Genomic DNA, 19935 nt, shown 5'->3' on the forward strand with positions numbered 1-19935 from the left:
TAAATGCACTTAAAATGTGGTGTTATACTGTGTCATTCAATTTCATAGACACTTGTTGAGTGCTTGATGGCTATATGGACTGCAGTGGGTGCATAGATGAATGAAAATGCCCATGGCCCTAGAAAAGCATAGGGTAAAACAAGGGGCTCAGTCACCTAGACACATAACTACTGCCTGGAGAGGTAGCAATTACTTTTTTCTGGGAAAATCCTGAAGGCCTCATAAAATTGAACCTTGAAGATTCTATAACATGTGGGAACAATTTTTATTTTCTTAGTAGATGATTCCTTTGTAGGAAGAGGCCTGATTAATGGAAAGGTTGCTTTGATAAGTCCACCATCTTGTTCAAAAGTGCCTTGGGCCAGTGCCTGGGTTGGGAAGATGGAAGCTTCCCTGTGTAACAGAGAGTGGGAGCTGGGGAGCAGGGCTGAATGCCGTGTAGGGAAGAGGTCAAAGGAACACTTGGCAACTTTTTCACCAAAAACGGAGGCTCAGGGGGCCATTTTTAATAAGATTCTTTTAAGATGAAATGATAGGTATTATGGAACGTAAACCCCACCTTTCATATTTACTAAGAAACATTCAGTAAAATACACATTGTTCACCAATGATTTGGTAAGAATGAATTCTGTATGGAAAACACAAAGAAGTGCTGAATCCGATTTTGAGATGGGCTGAGTAAAATCAGAGGATGCATATGGGTAGAGCAACATCTTATGGGCAGGGCTGCTGGATGTAGCAAACGAAATTCCAAGACACACCGAGTTCAATTAGAATTTAAATAAACACAAATAATATTTTAAGTGTGTCCCATGCAGTATTTCTACATACTTATATTAAACATTATTCACTGTTTATTTGAAATTCAAATTTAACTGGGAATCCTGTATTTTATCTGGCAGTGGGTTATGCTTGGGTGGGGTTTTTACAATCAGGGAATCAGGAAGTGAACAAAGGAATGGTGGAGAGAGAGTGCAGAGTGTACTTGGAGAACAGGGAGGGGTAGGTTGGGAGTGGTCTGAGAAATACAGTAGGAAAATAATCTACAACCACATCCTAGAAGGCTATGAACGCCAGTCTGATTGATTTATGTTCTGTCAACAATGGAAATCCCTTCAATACGTCAAAGGAAGGAAAATCATACTGTCTGTTCATCCATCCATCCATCTGTCCATCCTTCTACATCAATGTATCTGTATTAATAGCACGTTGGAAAGCACATGTCCTCTGAATTTATATAAGGTTCTGCTATGTGCTCACTGAGAGACATTTGGCAAATCACCCAGCCTCTCTCAGCCTCCGTTCCTTGAGAAATGGGCATAATTAGGTCTTTATCCCGTACTTCTCATCAGGATAATCACACTGTCATACAATTGCTGAGCAGACAAGGCCATCTTGAATGACTTCTTGAGAACTTTTTTAAAGGTTCCGATACTGTGTGTACCAACTGACACCCTTGTTACCCTAAAACATTCCACTCAGCTGTCTGTTTCATCCTTTTGCAAAAGCACTGGACTTTATCCCTGTGTCCTTACCAGTGAGTAAGGACAGCATCCCTGCCTCCTGCCAAGTCAGTTGATGGGCGTTGCCATTTGTGTACTGTGTTACAAAGCACTTTCACATGATTTCCATCGAATCTTCAGGGAGATCCTTCTGCTATCACGAGAGGATAGATTGTGGTGGGGGTAACAGATTGGAGGTAGAGAACCCACCAGAAGACTATCATGAGAGTCCAGGCAAGAAGTAACGAAGACCTGAACTACAGTAGTGGAAAGGGTGAGGTGAAAATGGAAGGAACGGATAAGAAAAAATGGCACACAAGTAAAAACAAAGGGATGTTCCGACAGGTATTTGGTCTCTCTAACACTGCTTCCATTTCCTCTAGGGACGTGTCCCGGATAAGGGTGAAATCGGATATTCTTTGGCAGTTTCGGATGACACCACCCCTAACTTTCCACTGGATGAGAGAAGGCTCAAAATAGCTTCTGGTCCCACAGGCTAGTGATTCCAGGGACTCAGATTCCTGTTCTGAAAAACACGGGGAAGAAGCCAGGCGCTTGCCCACTTTTACCCTCCTACCAGCTGACCCTGCTGCCTGCTGACACAGAGCATTCGCCGGTTCCAGTGAGCCCCGTGGCCTGGCTAAGCTGGGCATCTCCTGCACTGCTGCTCACAGAAGCCCTCCAGGAAGGGGCCGAGAGACATAGAGATGTTTTTTCCTACTAAGTGTCAATCAAACTGACTGCTTGGCAGTTTGAGGTAGGGGTGGGGGGAGACAGAAAAATTAGAAGGGGCAAAAGACAAAGCCAAATGCTAACCTAATGGTCACTCTGAAAACAGAGAAGACATTCCAAACAATCAAATCTTCTTTTTGCTTGAACTTTATAAAGTCCTTTGGAGTCCAGCAGAATAAGACAAGCTTCAGTGAAGTGACGTGTGCAGGCTTGTCTCTGGCTCAGAGCAGCCTGCTCAGAGGTGGGAGAGGGGATGACCTGCCTGCCTCCTGGCGAGTGGAGCTTTATTCTCTGCACTGCTGCCACTTGACCCTCACCTGCAGGCTCAGCCCTCCTGTAGAGTTCGTGCCTCTCCTGTTCTTGATCACAGCGAATCTGAAGGAGTTTGAGGACCCTAGTTCGGGATTCAGTGTTTAACTGAGCTATCTGGTCATCCCATCCTGACTCTGAATGTCGGTTTTCATATCTAGAATTGTTCTTTGTTCCATGGTAAGTCTTCTACTCTATTTGATTTCCCCTAGGTCTAGGGTCTAGTTGGTTAATCCCCAGACATTAAACTACAATGCCCAAGTCCTAGCCACTGGGTTAGGACCAGAATTCTCTGATATTTCTGACTCATGCTTACCCAGAGGAAGAGGAGTCTAGGGTAGTGGTTCTACCCTGGCTGGTCAACAGAACCACTGGGGAATTTTAATACAGATGCCTGGGTCCCGCTCCCAGAGATTCTGATTTAACTCATCTGGGGTGGGGCCTGGGCATATGTATTTTTAAAACATTCCCTAAGTGATTCAGATGTATAGATCATGATCAAGAGCCACTGGTCTGGTGATTAAGATTGGGGGCCTTGGCATTTGCAACAATGTGGTGGACCATGTGGGTATTATGCTAAGTGAAATAAGTCAGACAGAGAAAGACAAATACTGTATGATCTCATTTATATGTAGAATCTAAAAAAGCTGAACCTTAAGTCATACCAATGTTTTCTTATGTCAGTCTCCCAAGGTAATAGAAACAAAAACAAAAATAAACACATGGGACCTAATCAAACTTACAAGCTTTTGCACAGCAAAAGAAACCATAAACAAAACAAAAAGACAACCTATAGAATGGGAGAAAATACTTGCAAATGATGCAACCAACAAGGGCTTAATTTCCAAAATATACAAACAGCTTGTACAACTCAACAACAAAAAAACAAACAACCCAACTGAAAAATGGTCAGAAGACCTAAATAGATATTTCTCCAAAGAAGACATACATATGGCCAACAGGCACACGAAAAGTTGCTCAACAGCTCTAATTATTAGAGAAATGAAAATCAAAACTACAATGAGGTACCACCTCACACCAGTCAGAATGTCCTTCATTAAACAGCCTACAAATAACAAATGCTGGAGAGGGTGAGGAGAAAAGAGAACCCTCCTATGCTGTTGGTGGGAATGTAAGTTGATGCAGCCCCTATGGAAACAGTATGGAGGTACCTCAGAAAACTAAAAATAGAATTACCATATGATCCAGCAATCCCACTCCTGGGCATATATCCAGACGAAAGTATAATTCAAAAAGATACATGCACCCGTATGTTCACAGCAGCACCATTTACAATAGCCAAGACATGGAAGCAACCTAAATGTCCATTGACAGATGAATGGATAAAGAAGGTGTGGTACATATATACAATGGAATATTACTTAGCCATAAAAAAGAATGAAATAATGCCATTTGCAGCAACATGGATGCAAGTAGAGATTATCATACTAAGTGATGTAAGTCAGAAAGAGAAATACAAATACCATATGATATCTCTTATATGTGGAATCCAAAATATGACACAAATGAACCTATCTAGGAAACAGAAACAGACTCTGTTTCGGACATAGAGAACAGACTTGTGGTTGCCAAGGGGGAGGGGGTTGGGGGAGGGATGGAGTGGGAGGTTGGGATTAGCAGATGTAAGCCTTTATATATAGAATGGATAAACAACAAGGTCCTACTGTATAGCACAGGGAACTATATTCAATATAGTTGAAAAAGAATATTAAAAAGTATATATATATCTATATATATCTCTTTCTATATATATAACTGAATCACTTTGCTGTACAGCAGAAATTAGCACAACATTTTAAACCAACTATACTTCAATAAAACAATAAAAATTTAAAAAGTGAACTTATAGAAATAGAGACTAGAATGATGGCTATCAGGGGCTGGGGGTGGGGCAAGTGGGGAGATTTTGGTCAAAGGATACAAACTTCAGCTATAAGACGAATACGTTCTGGGGACTCTAATGTACAGCATCGTGCTTATAGTTAGCAATACTGTATTGTACACTTGAAAGTTACTAAGAGAACAGATCTTTAATGGTCTCACCACAAAAAAGAACAGTAATTATGTGATGTGATGCAGGTGTTAGTTAACATTATGGTGGTAATCATTTTGCAATATATGTGTATCAAAGCAACACATTGTACTTAAACTTACACAACGTTATATGTCAATTATATCTTAATAAAGCTGCGGTGCGGGGGGAGAAAAATGCCAGGGTTATAGTGAGCATGCCAAGAGATTATTAACAGAGGCAACAGCAAACTTATGAAGAATTGTAGGTAACATACGAACAATGAAAGGAAATGAAACAATGCTGATTTGAAAACAATTGGGGGTCTTGAGATTCTATAGATGTGGCTTCAAATCTGACTTTATCATTTATTAACTGTGTGACCTTGGGGCAAGTTATTTAGGCTGTCCGTTGTCAGTTTCCTTGTCTCTAAAGTTATACGTATCACAGAGTTGACGTGTATTTTAAATAGCACGCAAAGGGTCTAGCACGGCATCTGGTACATGGCATCTGGTACAAAATAGGTACAATAGCATGGCATCTGGTACTAATATTATTGCCTATGTCAAACTCTTCCCCATGTTCAATCAGTTCCTAGGGTAATCATTCCTTACTGGGCTTCTCACAGTGGATCATCTGTCTGAAGCCATGGAATTCACTCTCACGTTCACATGTCTGTAGGACATGCTTTGCCCTTTCACACCCAAATTCTGCTCCAACCTGATGGGCATATCCAGTCCTCAGCACCTTGACTTTGCTGCCAGATCGATCCCATCACCTATAGGATCTGATCTTGAGAAACTGGGGGAATCAGGACAGCAAACCGTGTTCGTCTCCTGGGTCAGAGCACAGCCTTAAAGACGGTTCTGAGACTGCAGCTAAGCTCAGCTAGGACTTGTTAGCAATGTCTGCCCTACATGGAAGAGTAGGGGAGAGATGGCTCATGTGCTGCTCTGCTCCTGATGCCAACCCAGCAGGGCCAGGATCACTGCACTTTCTCTCCTCCACCAAGCCCAAACACAAAACAACTTTGTACGTTTTTGACCTAGGGAGGATTGGGCATTCCTGAGTTTAGCAGAACACTCTGCCTGTCTACCCAATCCTGGCTGCTCACAGGAAGCCCTTCCGAGCTGCTATGAGGTAGACTGGGTGACAGCTGCCTCCTTTCCAGGTATTGGAGACAGCTGACACAAAACTCTAGAAACCCTGCCCTCAGATTGCCCAGCACAGAGTTGCGTCCACTTTTGGAAGGGCCCGCACACAATTTGACCCCCTTGCATGTTAACCCTTAAAAGAGCAAGCCAGTGTTCTCTCGAAAGCTAAAAACTATAAGCACCACTAGTGCTCCACCTGCTTGATGGAGGTCCAACTCTTCTTAGATACGTAGCTCCCTCCATTTTTTTTGTTTCTGTATTTTCCCAATGCTCTTACACTGTTTCTATTTTGCAGGGGTTAACAGAGTGGCCCCAGATCCAGGCTGCCTGGACTCCAGGTCCTGCTCTGCTACTCACTAGTGATCTTTGGCAACTTAATTGAACTCTCTGTGTCCTAGTGTCCTCATCTCTAAAATGGGAGTCCTAATCCTACCACCTAGTCTGTGGACTCTTGTGAGAATTAAGTGAGCACGTCTGCACGATGTGCCTCGGACACTGCCTGCTCACAGTGAGCACTGGTCATTCTTATTGTGTGAAGGGCTGGACGGCTCAGTGGTGAGGTGGGATCTTCCTGATGGGCCACAGCTATTTTTAGAAGTACGGCTGTGGCGCCTTGTTTTTCTTTCTGACTCTGTGAGTTCATCCATTTCACCCTGGCGTCAGTCTTTTCCATTCAGCTGGGATGGACACTTAAAGGATAATGGGCTTCATTTGGATTGTACAATCTAGAAAGATGCCTTTGATGGTAGTGTATCTCCTTCTCCATTTGCCTAAGTGTGTGTATTGGCCACAGTTTAACTGCCAAGGAGTAAATTGCTACGGGATACACAAGAGTTGACTCCCTGAGTCTTCCAGAAAAGACAAGCGGCCTTGGATGCTTGATGAAACACATGAAATAGGATCCTCTCTAGGAGTCAGAGAATATTTGAGAACAGTCTCTGATATCTGCTCTAGGTGAGCCCAGCTCATCCGCAGTCAACAGAGTAAGAGTTTGACACGTCCATGGGACCATCCTTTTTCTAAGTGCTTTATGTGCATGGACCCATTGGCTTTTCACAAAATCCTATGAGGGAACTGGTAGTATTTTTACCTGTCCTTTACAAGTGAGGAAATTGGAGCACAGAGAAGTTAAGTAACTTGCCCACAGACACACAGCTCTAGTGTCAGAGCTGAAATTCAGACCCCCAACCCTCAGGCTCCAAAATCTATGGTCCTGTACTCTGAGGGGTGAGCAGTTGGATCCCAGAATAAATAGAGTCCTGAGGTTGCCAGGAAGGGAAGATCAGCATGAACGAGGAGCAGACATAGATGGCACTAGAAAGAAAATATAGGTTTTCAGAGATTCAGGCCCAAAGGATTCTGGCCCAGGAATAAGCCAAAGTTGGGTAGCTGGAACGAGGAATTCCAGATTCTGCCTAACCAGCGAGGTTTGTCTCCTAAGCTAGCCAAAGTTCTACTCAGAATGACCTTCCCTGAAGGTTTGCTGTGAAGAAGTCTATTGGGTGTGGTGTTGCCATGATTCATCATGTGACACCATTGTCTTCAAGGCTATTGTCTCCAGAAAGAGGCTATACCTAGAGTGCCGGGGGTAGCAGAGGAGCAGGTTGAGAGCTGCATGACCCTGGTGAAGCTATAAACCCAAAGGAACTGAGAGGCAAGTCCCTTCTGCTTTGGAGGGTTCTATAAACAGTGACTTTACAGGATGCAAATCCTGCAGTTTGATCCAGGGTTTCCTAACCTCACCTCAGCAAAACATACCAGATCTCTGTTTGTCGGGCACCATTTCTGTCATGGAGTGACATAAAACACAGGCAAATATTGTCTGGCTTTGAAAGCAAGTATAGAGCCAGGCAGAAAATGTTTGCACCTTGCAGAATATTTGGGCTCCTCTTCCAAGGCATTTTCTGCCTGATTGTCAAACAGTTGGTAACATTTTCATTTTATATATGAAGTGAAAAGGTTCCTTGGGGCATTTCCCCCCTTCCTCAACTCCCATTTTGACACAAGTACCTCCTGATTTCAATCTTGTGTTAAGTGCCAAGCAGTAAGCGTGGAGGGATCCAGGAGATGGGCCGTGAACTTTCATAATGTTCCCCAACCTTTAAGAGCTTCAGAAACCTCTTTTAACCTCTTTTACCACAAATGATGAAGTAGGAAGAATGGAATGATAGACTCTTAGGGCTGGAATTTACCTCCAAGACCATCCAGTTCAGTCTCTTCCTACAATAGATGAGGGCTTGGAGGTCCAGAGACCAGAAATGGCTTTGGTCATCCTAGTTAAAGACTGAACTACCAGGACTCCTGGTTCCTAAGGTAGGCTTGTCAGAATTCAGGTTTCCATGTTGTCCAACAGATGGGTAACATATTTGGACACCCTCCACCCCAGCTCCTAAACAGAGAATCTTCAAATGCAGTTTGCAGTGTCTAACACGTGCAGGAATATGCACACACAGATACACACACACTCACACAGAAGGGGTGGAGGTGCAAATAGATTATTCTCCCGTCCTCCTTTCCAGAAATAGTTCCTACGATCAGGAAAAGGTTTGCCACCGAGGCTGGAGAAGCCCTTTGCATTTGCAATCTGGTCTTTCTGGAGGGGTGAACCTAGGACTCCTCAGCTGGACGTTAATAGCTGATTAATTCAGGAAGCTTATTTAATGTGTGACTAATATAGCTCTGTTTCACAAAGAGGGGGCCATGTTGGCAGATGCAGAGACCAGCTCCCCAGATGGAATAATCTTTTTCTTATTAATTTGCCGCATGTTGCTTCTCATTTCTTGCGGTCATTCCAAATGTGTTACAAACAACTACATGCTCTGGGTCCTGTATCCACTACTGCTATAGCTTTGAAAAAAAAAAAAGAAAAAAAATATTGACTATCAACTGCAGTGAGCTTTCCCAGCACACATCTTCATGCTTGCTTTTTTTTAAATCATTGCAGTCTCCCATCACTGAGCATTGCTCCACCTGGGAGCACCCATTGCTCTTGTGTTTTTTAGGAAATGAAAATCTGGATGGTTTGAATGATGTTTTCAGGGTCCTGGAAAGAGGTGGTGGCATGGCTGGGATTAGAACTCACAGATCCAATTTCTTGGGCTGTGCTGTCTTCCTACTGTCTAGAAGAATATGTGGCAGACTGTCTACTCCCCCTAGTCCAGGGATTCGTGAGTATCACCCAGAGGGCTTGTTAAAAACACTGATTGCGGGCCCCTCCCCCAGAGCATCTGATTCAGTAGGTCTAGGGTGGGGCCTGAGAATGTACATTTCTAACAAGTTCCTGGAGATGCTGTTGCTGCTGACTGGAGAGCACCCCTTGAGGACCACTGCTTAGTCCAATCAGATGCATGGGCAGGTAGTACAATCTCCAAGTAAACGCTCTTGGTACCTTTTGGAGAAGGTCTCTGATGTTTGGAGCGTTTCTATTTTGTTTTGTGTCTTTTTCCTCTTCCCCCCCTTGATATGCACCAAATTCGGGTTTGGAAACCATTATGATTATTTTTTCATGTTAAGGCTCGATGGAGAATGTAGACTAAATTAATTTGAATGTGTACCTCAGTACTTGATATGGATTTTTCCAAAATGTGAGCACTTAAGCTAGACGAAAATATTTCCCCTGGGTTCAGCCATTCTACACAGAGCAGCTCCTGGTTTCTAAGGAACCATTTGAACAGCATACAGTACCAAAGTGCAGTGCTGCAGAAGCATCCTTGTGATGTTTCTAAATGCAGAACATACACCCCAAGCTCAGTCTTTCAACCAACACTTTTTCTTGTCACTTACAGGCTTATGATTATTAATACCGTCATTAATTACAGTGTTCTGTGTGGGGTATTTTAGGGCAGAAGGGCTTATTTTTGCAAAGGAAAAGTACTTTTGTTTTGCCACATATAAAAAATTAGCAGCTCGCACTCAAATAGACAATGAATGCACAGGTCCTATTTGTTTATTTTGCATGTGTGTTGGGGGTGGGATAAGATTTAATGAATTGGAAGACTAGCTTTTACGAGTCCATGCTACTGACATCACCAAGCATCCAGGGTTGTTGCTTTTCAGAAAAGCAAATGTCAGGTCGGGGAGCTCCTGATCTAGTATTTTGTGCCTAGCAACTAATTCAAGGGATTGAGGTAAAGGCCTATGGAAATCCTGTAGAGACTGTGACATAAATGTCTCTTTTTCTTAATGAGGACTATCACGGGTAAGGCCACAATATTTTTCTACTATTTAAATATATTCTTCAGGCAATTTACTGCTTCTACTCACATATCAAAACGCAAGGAGGTTGCCTTTTTTTTCCCTACAGAGAATGAAAGGGTGGCTAGAATTAAAGGAATAGGGGATAGAGGTGTGGGCCGGGTATTTATTAGCTGGAATGTACGTAAAGCCTGGCTGGTTTGGAGTGGCCGCACCTACTCTAGCCACTGAATTTGGCTCTTAGGTGGGGAGTTCACAGCACCAACCACCAGTCAGCTTATTGTAACCAACAACAGTCAGATTCCCAATTAATTTCTCCCCCCAAACCAACCACCCAACCTTTTTTTTTTTTTTTTTTGCGGTATGCAGGCCTCTCACTGTTGTGGCCTTTCCCGTTGCGGAGCACAGGCTCCGGACACGCAGGCTCAGCAGCCATGGCTGACGGGCCCAGCCGCTCCGTGGCATGTGGGATCTTCCCGGACCGGGGCACGAACCCACGTCCCCTGCATCGGCAGGCGGACCCTCAACCACTGCGCCACCAGGGAAGCCCCCACCCAACCTTTAAAACAAGTTAAAACAACCCGCAGCTAAAAAAAGAATAAAAAAAGAAGCCCAGATTCCATCACTAATTTTGCTGTTCAACATTTTAAGGTTGGATCAAATCTGTGGGTCATTCTTTCCAAGCTAAATAATTTATCTACCTACATTATGTAGATAAATTGTTTCTTATCCCAATTGTCAACATCCTTTACTTAACAATGGCTTACCAAAACATGCAGCCACTTCCACTTTAACTGTCTTATAGAACAGGCTTAATGCGAGAACATGGAGGAGACGTGTGTTTTAATTAGGCCTAAGCCCTAACGCTGCTAGGGTGCTGGCTGAGCTGAGGCCAGGCATGAAGGCTTCTGTTGCAGTGCATAAGGTGTCCGACATTTTATCCAGAGGCTAGTAACCTCTTAAATGAATCAGGGAAAATTTAACACTGATCCATTCTACGAATTAGTTCAGATTCTCACTCAGAACTGTGACAGTATTCACAGAATCGGTACAGCTAATAAAAAGACTTCATAGCCACTGCTAATGACCACAGAGGCTTATGAATAAGGTGAAAAACAATAGCAATGATCTGGCTTATTTCCAGGCATCTTCATAATGAAAGAGGTTTAACCGCTTACCCAATGACTAGAGTACAAATTGACTAGTCCTGTTAAGTTCAAGCTGGTTAATTTAGGAGATGTCTCCATCTTTTGTTTGCTTGTTTCTCTGACCTCATCTTCTGATGAAAACTTCCTGTCATGTTTACCAAACTCCTTTAACTTTAAGGAGCTTGAATGTCACATTGAATTCTCACTTCTTTTTACTCAAGATTCAAAAACCTTTTAGTCTTCCTCGACTGTGAAAATTGGTTAAGTCTGAAGTTTCCTAAAGTTCTAATTCATTGCTGGGCTCGCTGGCTCACTGGCAGCCCATTGCTGTCTTCACTGGCCGTCGGGACTTCTCCTAGGATTTAGAGTACTTTGCAAACTCACTGGACAGATTAGGATGGAGGAATTCCTCTCATTCGATTTGCCCTTCCTTCCATACCCACAAATCTATGTTTGTTATGACTTTCTTGATCCTTATTTATAAGACAATACAAGAGGAAACCATGTGTGTGTATGTTTGAAATAGAAATGATACATTGCACAGATATAGTTCACCACGTTCTGGGATGGGTTGTCAGTGTTCAAATGGGGAGTCTGAAGAGTAGGAACAGATGCTTTTTTTCCTTAATGGCCCTTTCTCTCATTTAAAATCCTTCCATTTATTTCCCTAAGATTTAGCGATAACTTCAAACACTTTAACTAAATTACCCAGCAGCTTGGCAGCCATGAAAGAGGCAAATCTTTTTAGAAATCCTAGCAATCTGTTAGCTCGTGGGTACTGTGATATAAAATCTGCGTGTTCCACGTACAAAAATTAAATCAGTGCAACGGATACGAGCACATAATGCAAACGGCACCATTTCCAAACGGAGGGTACATGACCTGCCTCTAAATATTGAATTTCTATGTTTTTTTCAGTCATTGACTTTCTAAATTTGGACCAATTTATCCTCATTATCCCTAAGTAAACCTACTTTGATTTTTTTTTAACAGTTATTTTATAATCAAATAGAGCCAGCCAGCCCTAATTCACGGATCCTGATGTTGCTAGGATACATGGCTTGGTATTTGATGAAAGTATATCACTTCAAAGGGGAAAACTTTCAAGTGTCCTAGAAAATGACACTCCCGTTTTCCACTGTGGAAGACAGGCCCAATCCTAGAGCTTCTTGAAAGCTCACAGACTGCAGGATTGGTCTCCCATGCTCTGAAATAAGCATCCTCTCTGGAGGGCTGTGCAATTGCTAAAACTAGTCAGGTTGGTCTTAAAGCAAGGAACACACGTATTTATAACAAAACACGTTGTCATGTTTGTTTTACAGTGAAGAGAATAAAACCCAGAACCCCCAGATTTTACGTACTTTGAAAATATATTTAAAAACATTAAAAATTCTATATTTAAAACATATATTATATGTTAATTAGTACACTTAAATAGAACTTGTATTTACAATAGGCTTCTGATGCGATTAAGTTTTAATGCCAATTTTTTCAAGAACATAATTATATAAATATACTAAAATACAATAAATATTTTTTGTTTGTTTTACATGGTGAATAATATCTTTACCATAGAGAGAACAAGGCCACAGACATTTACATTGTCAATGGGAATCACCAGAAAAAAGCAACAGACCTGCTGCCATGCATGAAACACTTCTGCCACAAAGAGACCACAGCAAGACTTTAAAAAAACAAAACCAAACAAAATGGAACAAAAATGAACAGCAACAGAGAAAGATTTTAACAAAATCAACCTTAAGTCAACGTAAACCACCAAGCAGGTGACTGTGATGTAGCTTATTGAATAAGAGACTGCCACCGACCACATGATTGCTGAATGCCTCCTGCTCGGCCACTTAAGAGATCCGGCCTTTACAGTACACTTCGAGACTGTGATGGGGACTTTTTTGTTTTGTTTTAGAATTTTGTCCCTTGAAAGGAGGCTGTGAAAATTGATCAGACAGCAGATATTCCGAGTATTCATTACATGTTAAAGATAATTACAAAGATAGTAGTTTCAAACAGCACAAAACAAACCTATACTACATAAGTTATTCCTTCTTTTAAAGACAGGTATTCAGGATGGTATCGTAAAAGATAGCCTCGTTCTAAATGAAAGACTGAACAAGTAGACATTATTTGCTGATGGTATCTTCATTCCCTGGGTCATGATGGACAGCCTCTTTTGCTTATCCCTCACCCTACTAAGGTGCAGCAAATTTCTTGAGGCTTTCTGATACTCAAGGACCCGGTCCAGGACATTTTCAGGTTTACACAATGGGCTAAATGGGCACTAATTTCCACTGGAATCCATTTTACCTAGGACCACTATTTCAGGCTCCCAACTTGACTTCTCCTAACCCAAGATTGCAGAGGTAAGGCAGGGACCCTCTCCATGAACAGACAGGATGGTCACGAGGTGGCTGCAGCCTTTACCGGAGAGCAAAACTTTGTCAGCTCTGTCCTGGCCTCTTCCACCGAGCATAGCGCCTTCAAGCCTTTAGTGTCCTGGATGGGCAGACACCATCCCAAAGTCTTGTCTCTGGACAAGATTTTCTTTTGGTAGCCATGGTCATCCAACCTGAGTTTTGGGGCCTTTTCCTGTTCCCTTCCCCTTTACCAAAAGTTCTCAAAAGACAAAACCCTGGTTTCCTCAAGTCTAATTTCAAAGCAATAAGTGCTCATGTAACAAACATCTCCCATCTCATCGAATCCATTCCATGATCACAATGCCATCGTGTAGTTCCAAAAATGTTCCAGGCTAATCCAGCTTTATGCAAAATTACTCAGAGGTGGAGGGTGTAAATCGGCTTGAGCGCGCGGTCCTCCAGCGAGAACCTCTTAGCACGGTTAGATAATGTAGGCACTTAAAGCGCGAGGTCCAAGCAACTTGACGCGTGTCATTCCAGAGCCACCCCTGAGGGTCCTTCAGAGTCCTCCCTTCTGGAATGTCTCAAGTACCCTTCTCCACCCCACCTAGACCTCAGCATGGCCGCTCAGAAATTCCTTCTGCACCACCTGGAAATGATAGGTCAGCTCCACACAGCCTCCAGAAGGCTGTTCAGTCTCATTTCACTGGCAGTGTGGACTCCTGCTCTGATCTAGGTGTTTCTGGGTCTGTACAGAACTCTACCTTTTGCTTGCAAGACAGTTATATGCCTTTCCATGATTTTTTTTTTAAGCCTCACAATGATTGACCCAAATGTTTACCCCTCATCTAAAAGAATTTTTATTTTTGAATTATTTTTTGTTTTTCTCTCATCTAAAAAAAAAAGAAAGAAAGAAATCACTGTTCTCCATGCTTATATGAGTGCCACGATGTGACAAAACATGTCTACTGATTTGCAGCAGTTGTAAAATATTTCAGAGCGCGCAACTGATTTTTCTCCCTTCGAGAAAACAAAACAAGGAGGGGACCAGAGGGGGTGGGGGGGAAAGAATGTGCTCAGAGTAAATGGAGATCTTTCCAACCAAAGAATCTTCCCCCGACCAAGGCCCAGAGGGTGAGCAGGCGCCTAAGAGGTGCGTCACGGGAAGTGGAGTGAGCACGTCATTCGTTTGCCTTAATTTTTATTCACTTTCCAGTCATCTGATTGATACTGCCGACATCTCTGCAACATACAAATGAATCTTTTATCAACCAGACTCTAGATGGAAGGAATTCTTTCCCCATTCCTACACCCTGTGGGAACTAAAAAAACAAAACAAAACAAAACAAAAAAAAGAAACACAAAACAAACAAAAATATACCCCTCCCATCCCCCATCCCCTAAGCCAGTAAAGCGATGACAACAGCACCTTGACATTGTTTTAATTCCAACGCTATCAGAAGTTAAAAGCAGTAAAACAGATAGAGTACTAACAAGAACGAAGATACTTACTGTCTAAAATGTAAACGGAATGTTTTGGTTCAAATTTTTGTTAGGCTTTTTTTTTTCTTTCTTTCTTTTTTTGTTTGTTTTCTGAAAGAGGACAGTTTGTTATCAATTCACAATTAAAGCAGCATGCAATTTATTAGTAGTATTTTTTAAACTTTTTTTTTTTTTAACGTTTTTCAATTCTTGGCAACGGCAACAAACCACAACATTATCGAGGAATGTAATGCAGACTTTTTTAAAGTTGTGCGCAGAAAATGACTGTTTCCCTTCTGGTCATGGAAATGTCCAATAAATAGATCGTAGAACCACTGTACTGTATAAACTTCATTTATACATGCAGTTCATAAAATTATTTTTTTCTTAACTGAATAATTTACCCTGTTATGTATATATACAAATAGATCATTTTTGTCTCAATATAATCTATACAACATAAAGCCACTATCTTCCCCTCTTAATGGTCAATGTACATACACAGGAAGTGTCTATCCGTATGAACCGCCAGCCAATGCGCTTTTTGCTATCCATGGTGAGGGCCCGAACGTACGACTGGGTAGTTCGGCACTGGGAGTTCCAATGCCTCTTGTCTATGCCCCTGCAGCCCTCCTTTGTGTAACCCATGGGATTGCACTTGGTCTCGTAGAAGTACTGCTTCAGTTGGCCTTTCGAGACGGGGACTTTTTCGAGGACCGTGACTGTCCCGCCTGACATGTCCACTGCAGTCTTTTTATCCGCCGCCGTCACCCACTCGCTGATGCTGTCGCACACGCTCAGCTCCCCGCGGCGGGCAGGGTCCGAGTGGCGCCGGACCCTCATGGACATGTTCGCGGCATCCAGGTAATTTTTGTATTCCTCGAGCAGGAAGAGGAGAGGAGGCTCCAAAGGCACTTGACTGCTGAGCATCACCCGGGACGTGTACATGTCCGCGTCCTTATTGTTTTCCTCACTGGGCCGAACTTTCTGGTCCTCGTCCAAGAGCTCTTCGATCACGTGTTCAACGGTGTCAGCCAACGACGACGTCAGGCCTCTCGAACCCGCCTTGGGCCCATTCACGCTCTCCAGAGTCCCATGGGTCCGCATACCTGGGTAGGCCAAGCTGCCTTGTCCTCGGACGTTGGCTTCTTTCATGGGGGCAGCCTTCATGCAACTGAAGTATGAAATAACCATAGTAAGGAAAAGGATGGTCATCACTCTTCTCACCTGGTGGAACTGTAGGGAGAAAGCAGAAACAGGACACAAGACTGTTTAGGGCTTTCTTTTGCTGGGATACAAAGCAGCCATCTGATTGTAATTCCAGGCCATTCTGCACGGTCAAGGTTTCTGCTGTATTGGTGATAAACTCCAGCTGCACCAGACACAGGTTAATGTCAGTAGTGTGCTCGATGGGCCTTAATACAAACCAGAGCTGTGCAGCCTTGGCCCCAAGGTTTAGCATGTAAACCCGAGATTAGGTGGCTCCTGAGCAAGTGAAAAGAAACTGTGGCTTCGAGTTTGCCTCTTTCCTCCCACTTGAGCAGCTCTGTAAGTTTAATTTTTAATGATCTCTGCTCGGGCTGTCACAGGAAACACAACAGCAGAAATGTTACCAAGCAACAACGGCGAGGGTAATAGTAATCTTTTTTTTCCCCTCAAGCCAGCAGCGTGGCCCTATGGCAGGAACGTGTGACAGGACCAGTAGTGGCTTGTGGGGTCTGAGGGGGCCTTTCTAGCTAGGGGCTATCCAGGCATGAACAAGAAAACAAGTCAGGGAGCTACAAGGAGGCTCCCCATTGACTCTTTCCTCCCATGGAGATAATCCATTAGAAGAAAGGAGGGAGTTCCTTGGTGGTCTAGCGGTTAGGATTCAGCACTTTCACCGCTCTGGCCCGGGTGTGATCCCTGGTCAGGGAACTGAGATCCGGCAAGCCATGCGGTGCGGCCAAAAACCAACCAACAAACAAAAACAAAGGAGAAAGATCATTTCGTCAGATCATCCAGTTCTACCGATAAGAAAACCAAAGGCCATGGAGGACTTGTCTCCCGTCACGAAGAAAGTTTCTATTAGAACTCGGGGCTCCCAAGTCCAGCTTCAACGTTTTTCTACTACACCTTGGGTGGTCGTAACGAAAATAAGCTTTGCTCGTTCCCAAACAGAAATCATTTTCTACACGTTGATTTTAATGACGCGTCTCTGCCTGGGGCTGATATCATGAAAGCAACGTGTCTGCCTGAGAAAGAACTGGGGCTTCCCTGGTGGCGCAGTGGTTGAGAGTCCGCCTGCCGATGCAGGGGACACGGGTTCGTGCCCTGGTCCGGGAAGATCCCACGTGCCGCGGAGCGGCTGGGCCCGTGGGCCATGGCCGCTAAGCCCACGCGTCCAGAGCCTGCGCTCCGCAACGGGAGAGGCCACAACAGTGAGAGGCCCGCGTACCGGAAAAAAGAGAGAACTGAAGAAGGTGGCATCAAAAAGCTCGAAGGCAATTTCAAGTGCCTGCCACATGCGCATCGACGTGTATCTCCACTAACTCCCTCAGCCCCTCACCCCTCGGCTTTTCTGGCTCTTGTGCAGACTCATCTAAGAGAGTTCAGCCTCTCTTTTTATTGGAACGTGACCTGTGTGCACATGTGTGCGTGAGCTCTGAGTCGATCCTACCTTTAAAAAGCCGGGCGGCACTGTGCACATTTTGGTACAGGCAGCTGAGCTGGTGCTTCTTTCTGGGCTTTTGAAGGTTTCTGGGAAGTCCCTTAACAGCACACTACAAAATTAATCTTTTCCTGTTTGCCAGAGAGTAGCTATACTCTAAATTTGGCTCTCCAGCTACAAGCATGCTCTGGGAAGCCAATTAGAATGAGTGAAGAGCGAGGTGAAAACATACCTACAGACACAAGGTTCCCGTCGGATGGTGAAGGACTTGAGGATCACTTACCTGAGGCATCGCGTCCCTGAGTAGCAATGGGAAGCATTCCCCCGCCCGAGCCCAACATTCTAACTTTATTCCTACTTCTGGGTTCTGGAGCAAGGGCTTACAAAAAGACACGCACGTGCCACAGCTGTTACGCTGTGCCAGTCGGTAGGAAAGGGGACTGCTTTTCTGTCCATGAGGTGTCACTTGCCAGGAAGGTAACCTACCTCCTCCAGTCAGTAGGTCATACTGCAGAAAGAGCTGAAACTCTGGGAGCGAGAACCCAATGTTTCCGTCCTCCAATTTTATCAGAGATCACATTTTCTACTACTACAAGACTTCATTACCGTCCCCAAACACCAACCAACTTCCTTGCAGATTCACTCTTGCTTCTGCATGAGTAGCAAGCATGCTCAGAACTGCTTGGAGTACACAGTCTCAGATTAGGAGGGCACACTGGTTTGAATAAAACACAGATATCCAGTCTGCTAATACCTGAACTTTTGTGAAGGTTCTGGATTCCACACCATCAAAGAAATGGATCCTCCAAGGAGCTTTCTATTCCTGGCAGCTGTATTTACACCACTGAATGAAAATCCTTTCTCCTAGTGTTTCTGGTCCAAATTAAAACAACCCAAGGGGCACCTCAAATGCAGGCCGATGAAAAAAGTCAAATTTAGACTATTTTACTCCTCCCCTCTATCACACTGGTAGACATTTGCTGTGATTAGCTATCTTTTAATACCATACTTCATGAAATCTAAGATACTATCCTTCTGAAGTACACCATTTTAGGTACCACTAGGATATCAAAAACGCAGCCAGTTAAACTATTGCTTTCTTTACCACTTAGAATGGAAAAGAGTTCTTTTAGACTTATTTGGACATATTTTATCATAGATAACTTCTGTGCATATGTAAAAAAGAAAATGAAGCAAAATAAATTGGTTAAGGCAATGACAACTATGTTGCAACTGCTACACAGCCAACGACAATAAAATGACATCAACTGTAACCCAATTTCAGAGACGTTAAAAAAATGAATAAGAAAATGTGAATCTTTGAATTAATGAAAAAGTTTAGTAAGTATTTACTAAGTGCCCACACTCACTGCTTAAAATGGCCCAAGGCACTGAGGCATCTTAAACTACAGAGTGGGAAAATTATTTTATTATTATCATAGTAATGAGTCTTTTAATGATCCTTTTTTCTATACTTGGACTTAAAGAAGTTGACCCTGTAAAGTTACTGCTTTTCACTTGTCGCATTTATCTTTCTATTAATAACTTTTCGGTTATAAAAATAGTTAGCACTTTAAGTATCATTTTCTCATCAGTTCCACAAGCAAATTTTTCAAAGGAACAAATGGCATCTGAGTAAATATTACTTGGCTTTCATCCTGAAGCCCAAACATGGGCATCCCTCAAAGCAGAACATCTGCAGACATTCAGTAATTAAACTACCTGGTGATAAAGCCCAACCCCAAGCCACGGCCCCACCCAACTGAGTGACTTTCTACAGTGCTAACTGCCTACTGGCTTATAAGGCCAATACTTTTTGTTGGAACAATGTCACTTCCTAACTTTTCTGTTTCTGACAATGGTTTCTTTTTTTTTTTAACATCTTTATTGGAGTATAATTGCTTTACAATGGTGTGTTAGTTTCTGCTTTATAACAAAGTGCATCAGTTATACATATACATATGTTCCCATATCTCTTCCCTCTTGCATCTGCCTCCCTCCCACCCTCCCTATCCCACCCCTCCAGGAGGTCACAAAGCACCGAACTGATCTCCCTGTGCTATGCGGCTGCTTCCCACTAGCTATCTACCTTATGTTTGGTAGTGTATAGATGTCCATGCCTCTCTCTTGCTTTGTCACAGCTTACCCTTGACAATGGTTTCTTGATACTTTGGACCACCCAGGCTGCAGGATAGAAATCTTGGAATCAATTCTGCCAATGTATTTCTTGTAGAGCTTTTAAATCCGGTCAGTGAAGAAGTCCTGCTCATTTTTCCTTTAAAATACTTCTCCTGTCCATCCTGTTTCTCCATTCCACTGCCACTGTCTCAGCTCAGCCCTTGCCATCTCATTTTCACTAT

The 19935-nt window shown here is 43.2% G+C and overlaps 1 protein-coding gene and 1 long non-coding RNA gene across 3 annotated transcripts in view; both read right to left on the minus strand.

The window, feature by feature from the left end:
- Window positions 1–19935, minus strand: part of LOC141279371 (uncharacterized) — a 164841-nt gene that overhangs the window by 34169 nt on the left and 110737 nt on the right. The window lies entirely within an intron of this gene.
- The window catches only part of BDNF (brain derived neurotrophic factor), a 35694-nt gene continuing 30628 nt past the window's right edge, over window positions 14870–19935 (minus strand). For both annotated transcript variants that reach the window (XM_019947885.3, XM_019947884.3), the window contains exon 2: window positions 14870–16161. In XM_019947885.3, coding sequence (XP_019803444.1) covers window positions 15394–16140 — 747 coding nt within the window. In that variant the 5' untranslated portion in view covers window positions 16141–16161 and the 3' untranslated portion in view covers window positions 14870–15393. The remainder of the gene's footprint in view (window positions 16162–19935) is intronic.

The sequence above is a fragment of the Tursiops truncatus genome, chromosome 8 (genome assembly GCF_011762595.2).
Source record: "Tursiops truncatus isolate mTurTru1 chromosome 8, mTurTru1.mat.Y, whole genome shotgun sequence".
In the NCBI taxonomy this organism is placed as follows: Eukaryota; Metazoa; Chordata; class Mammalia; order Artiodactyla; family Delphinidae; genus Tursiops; species Tursiops truncatus.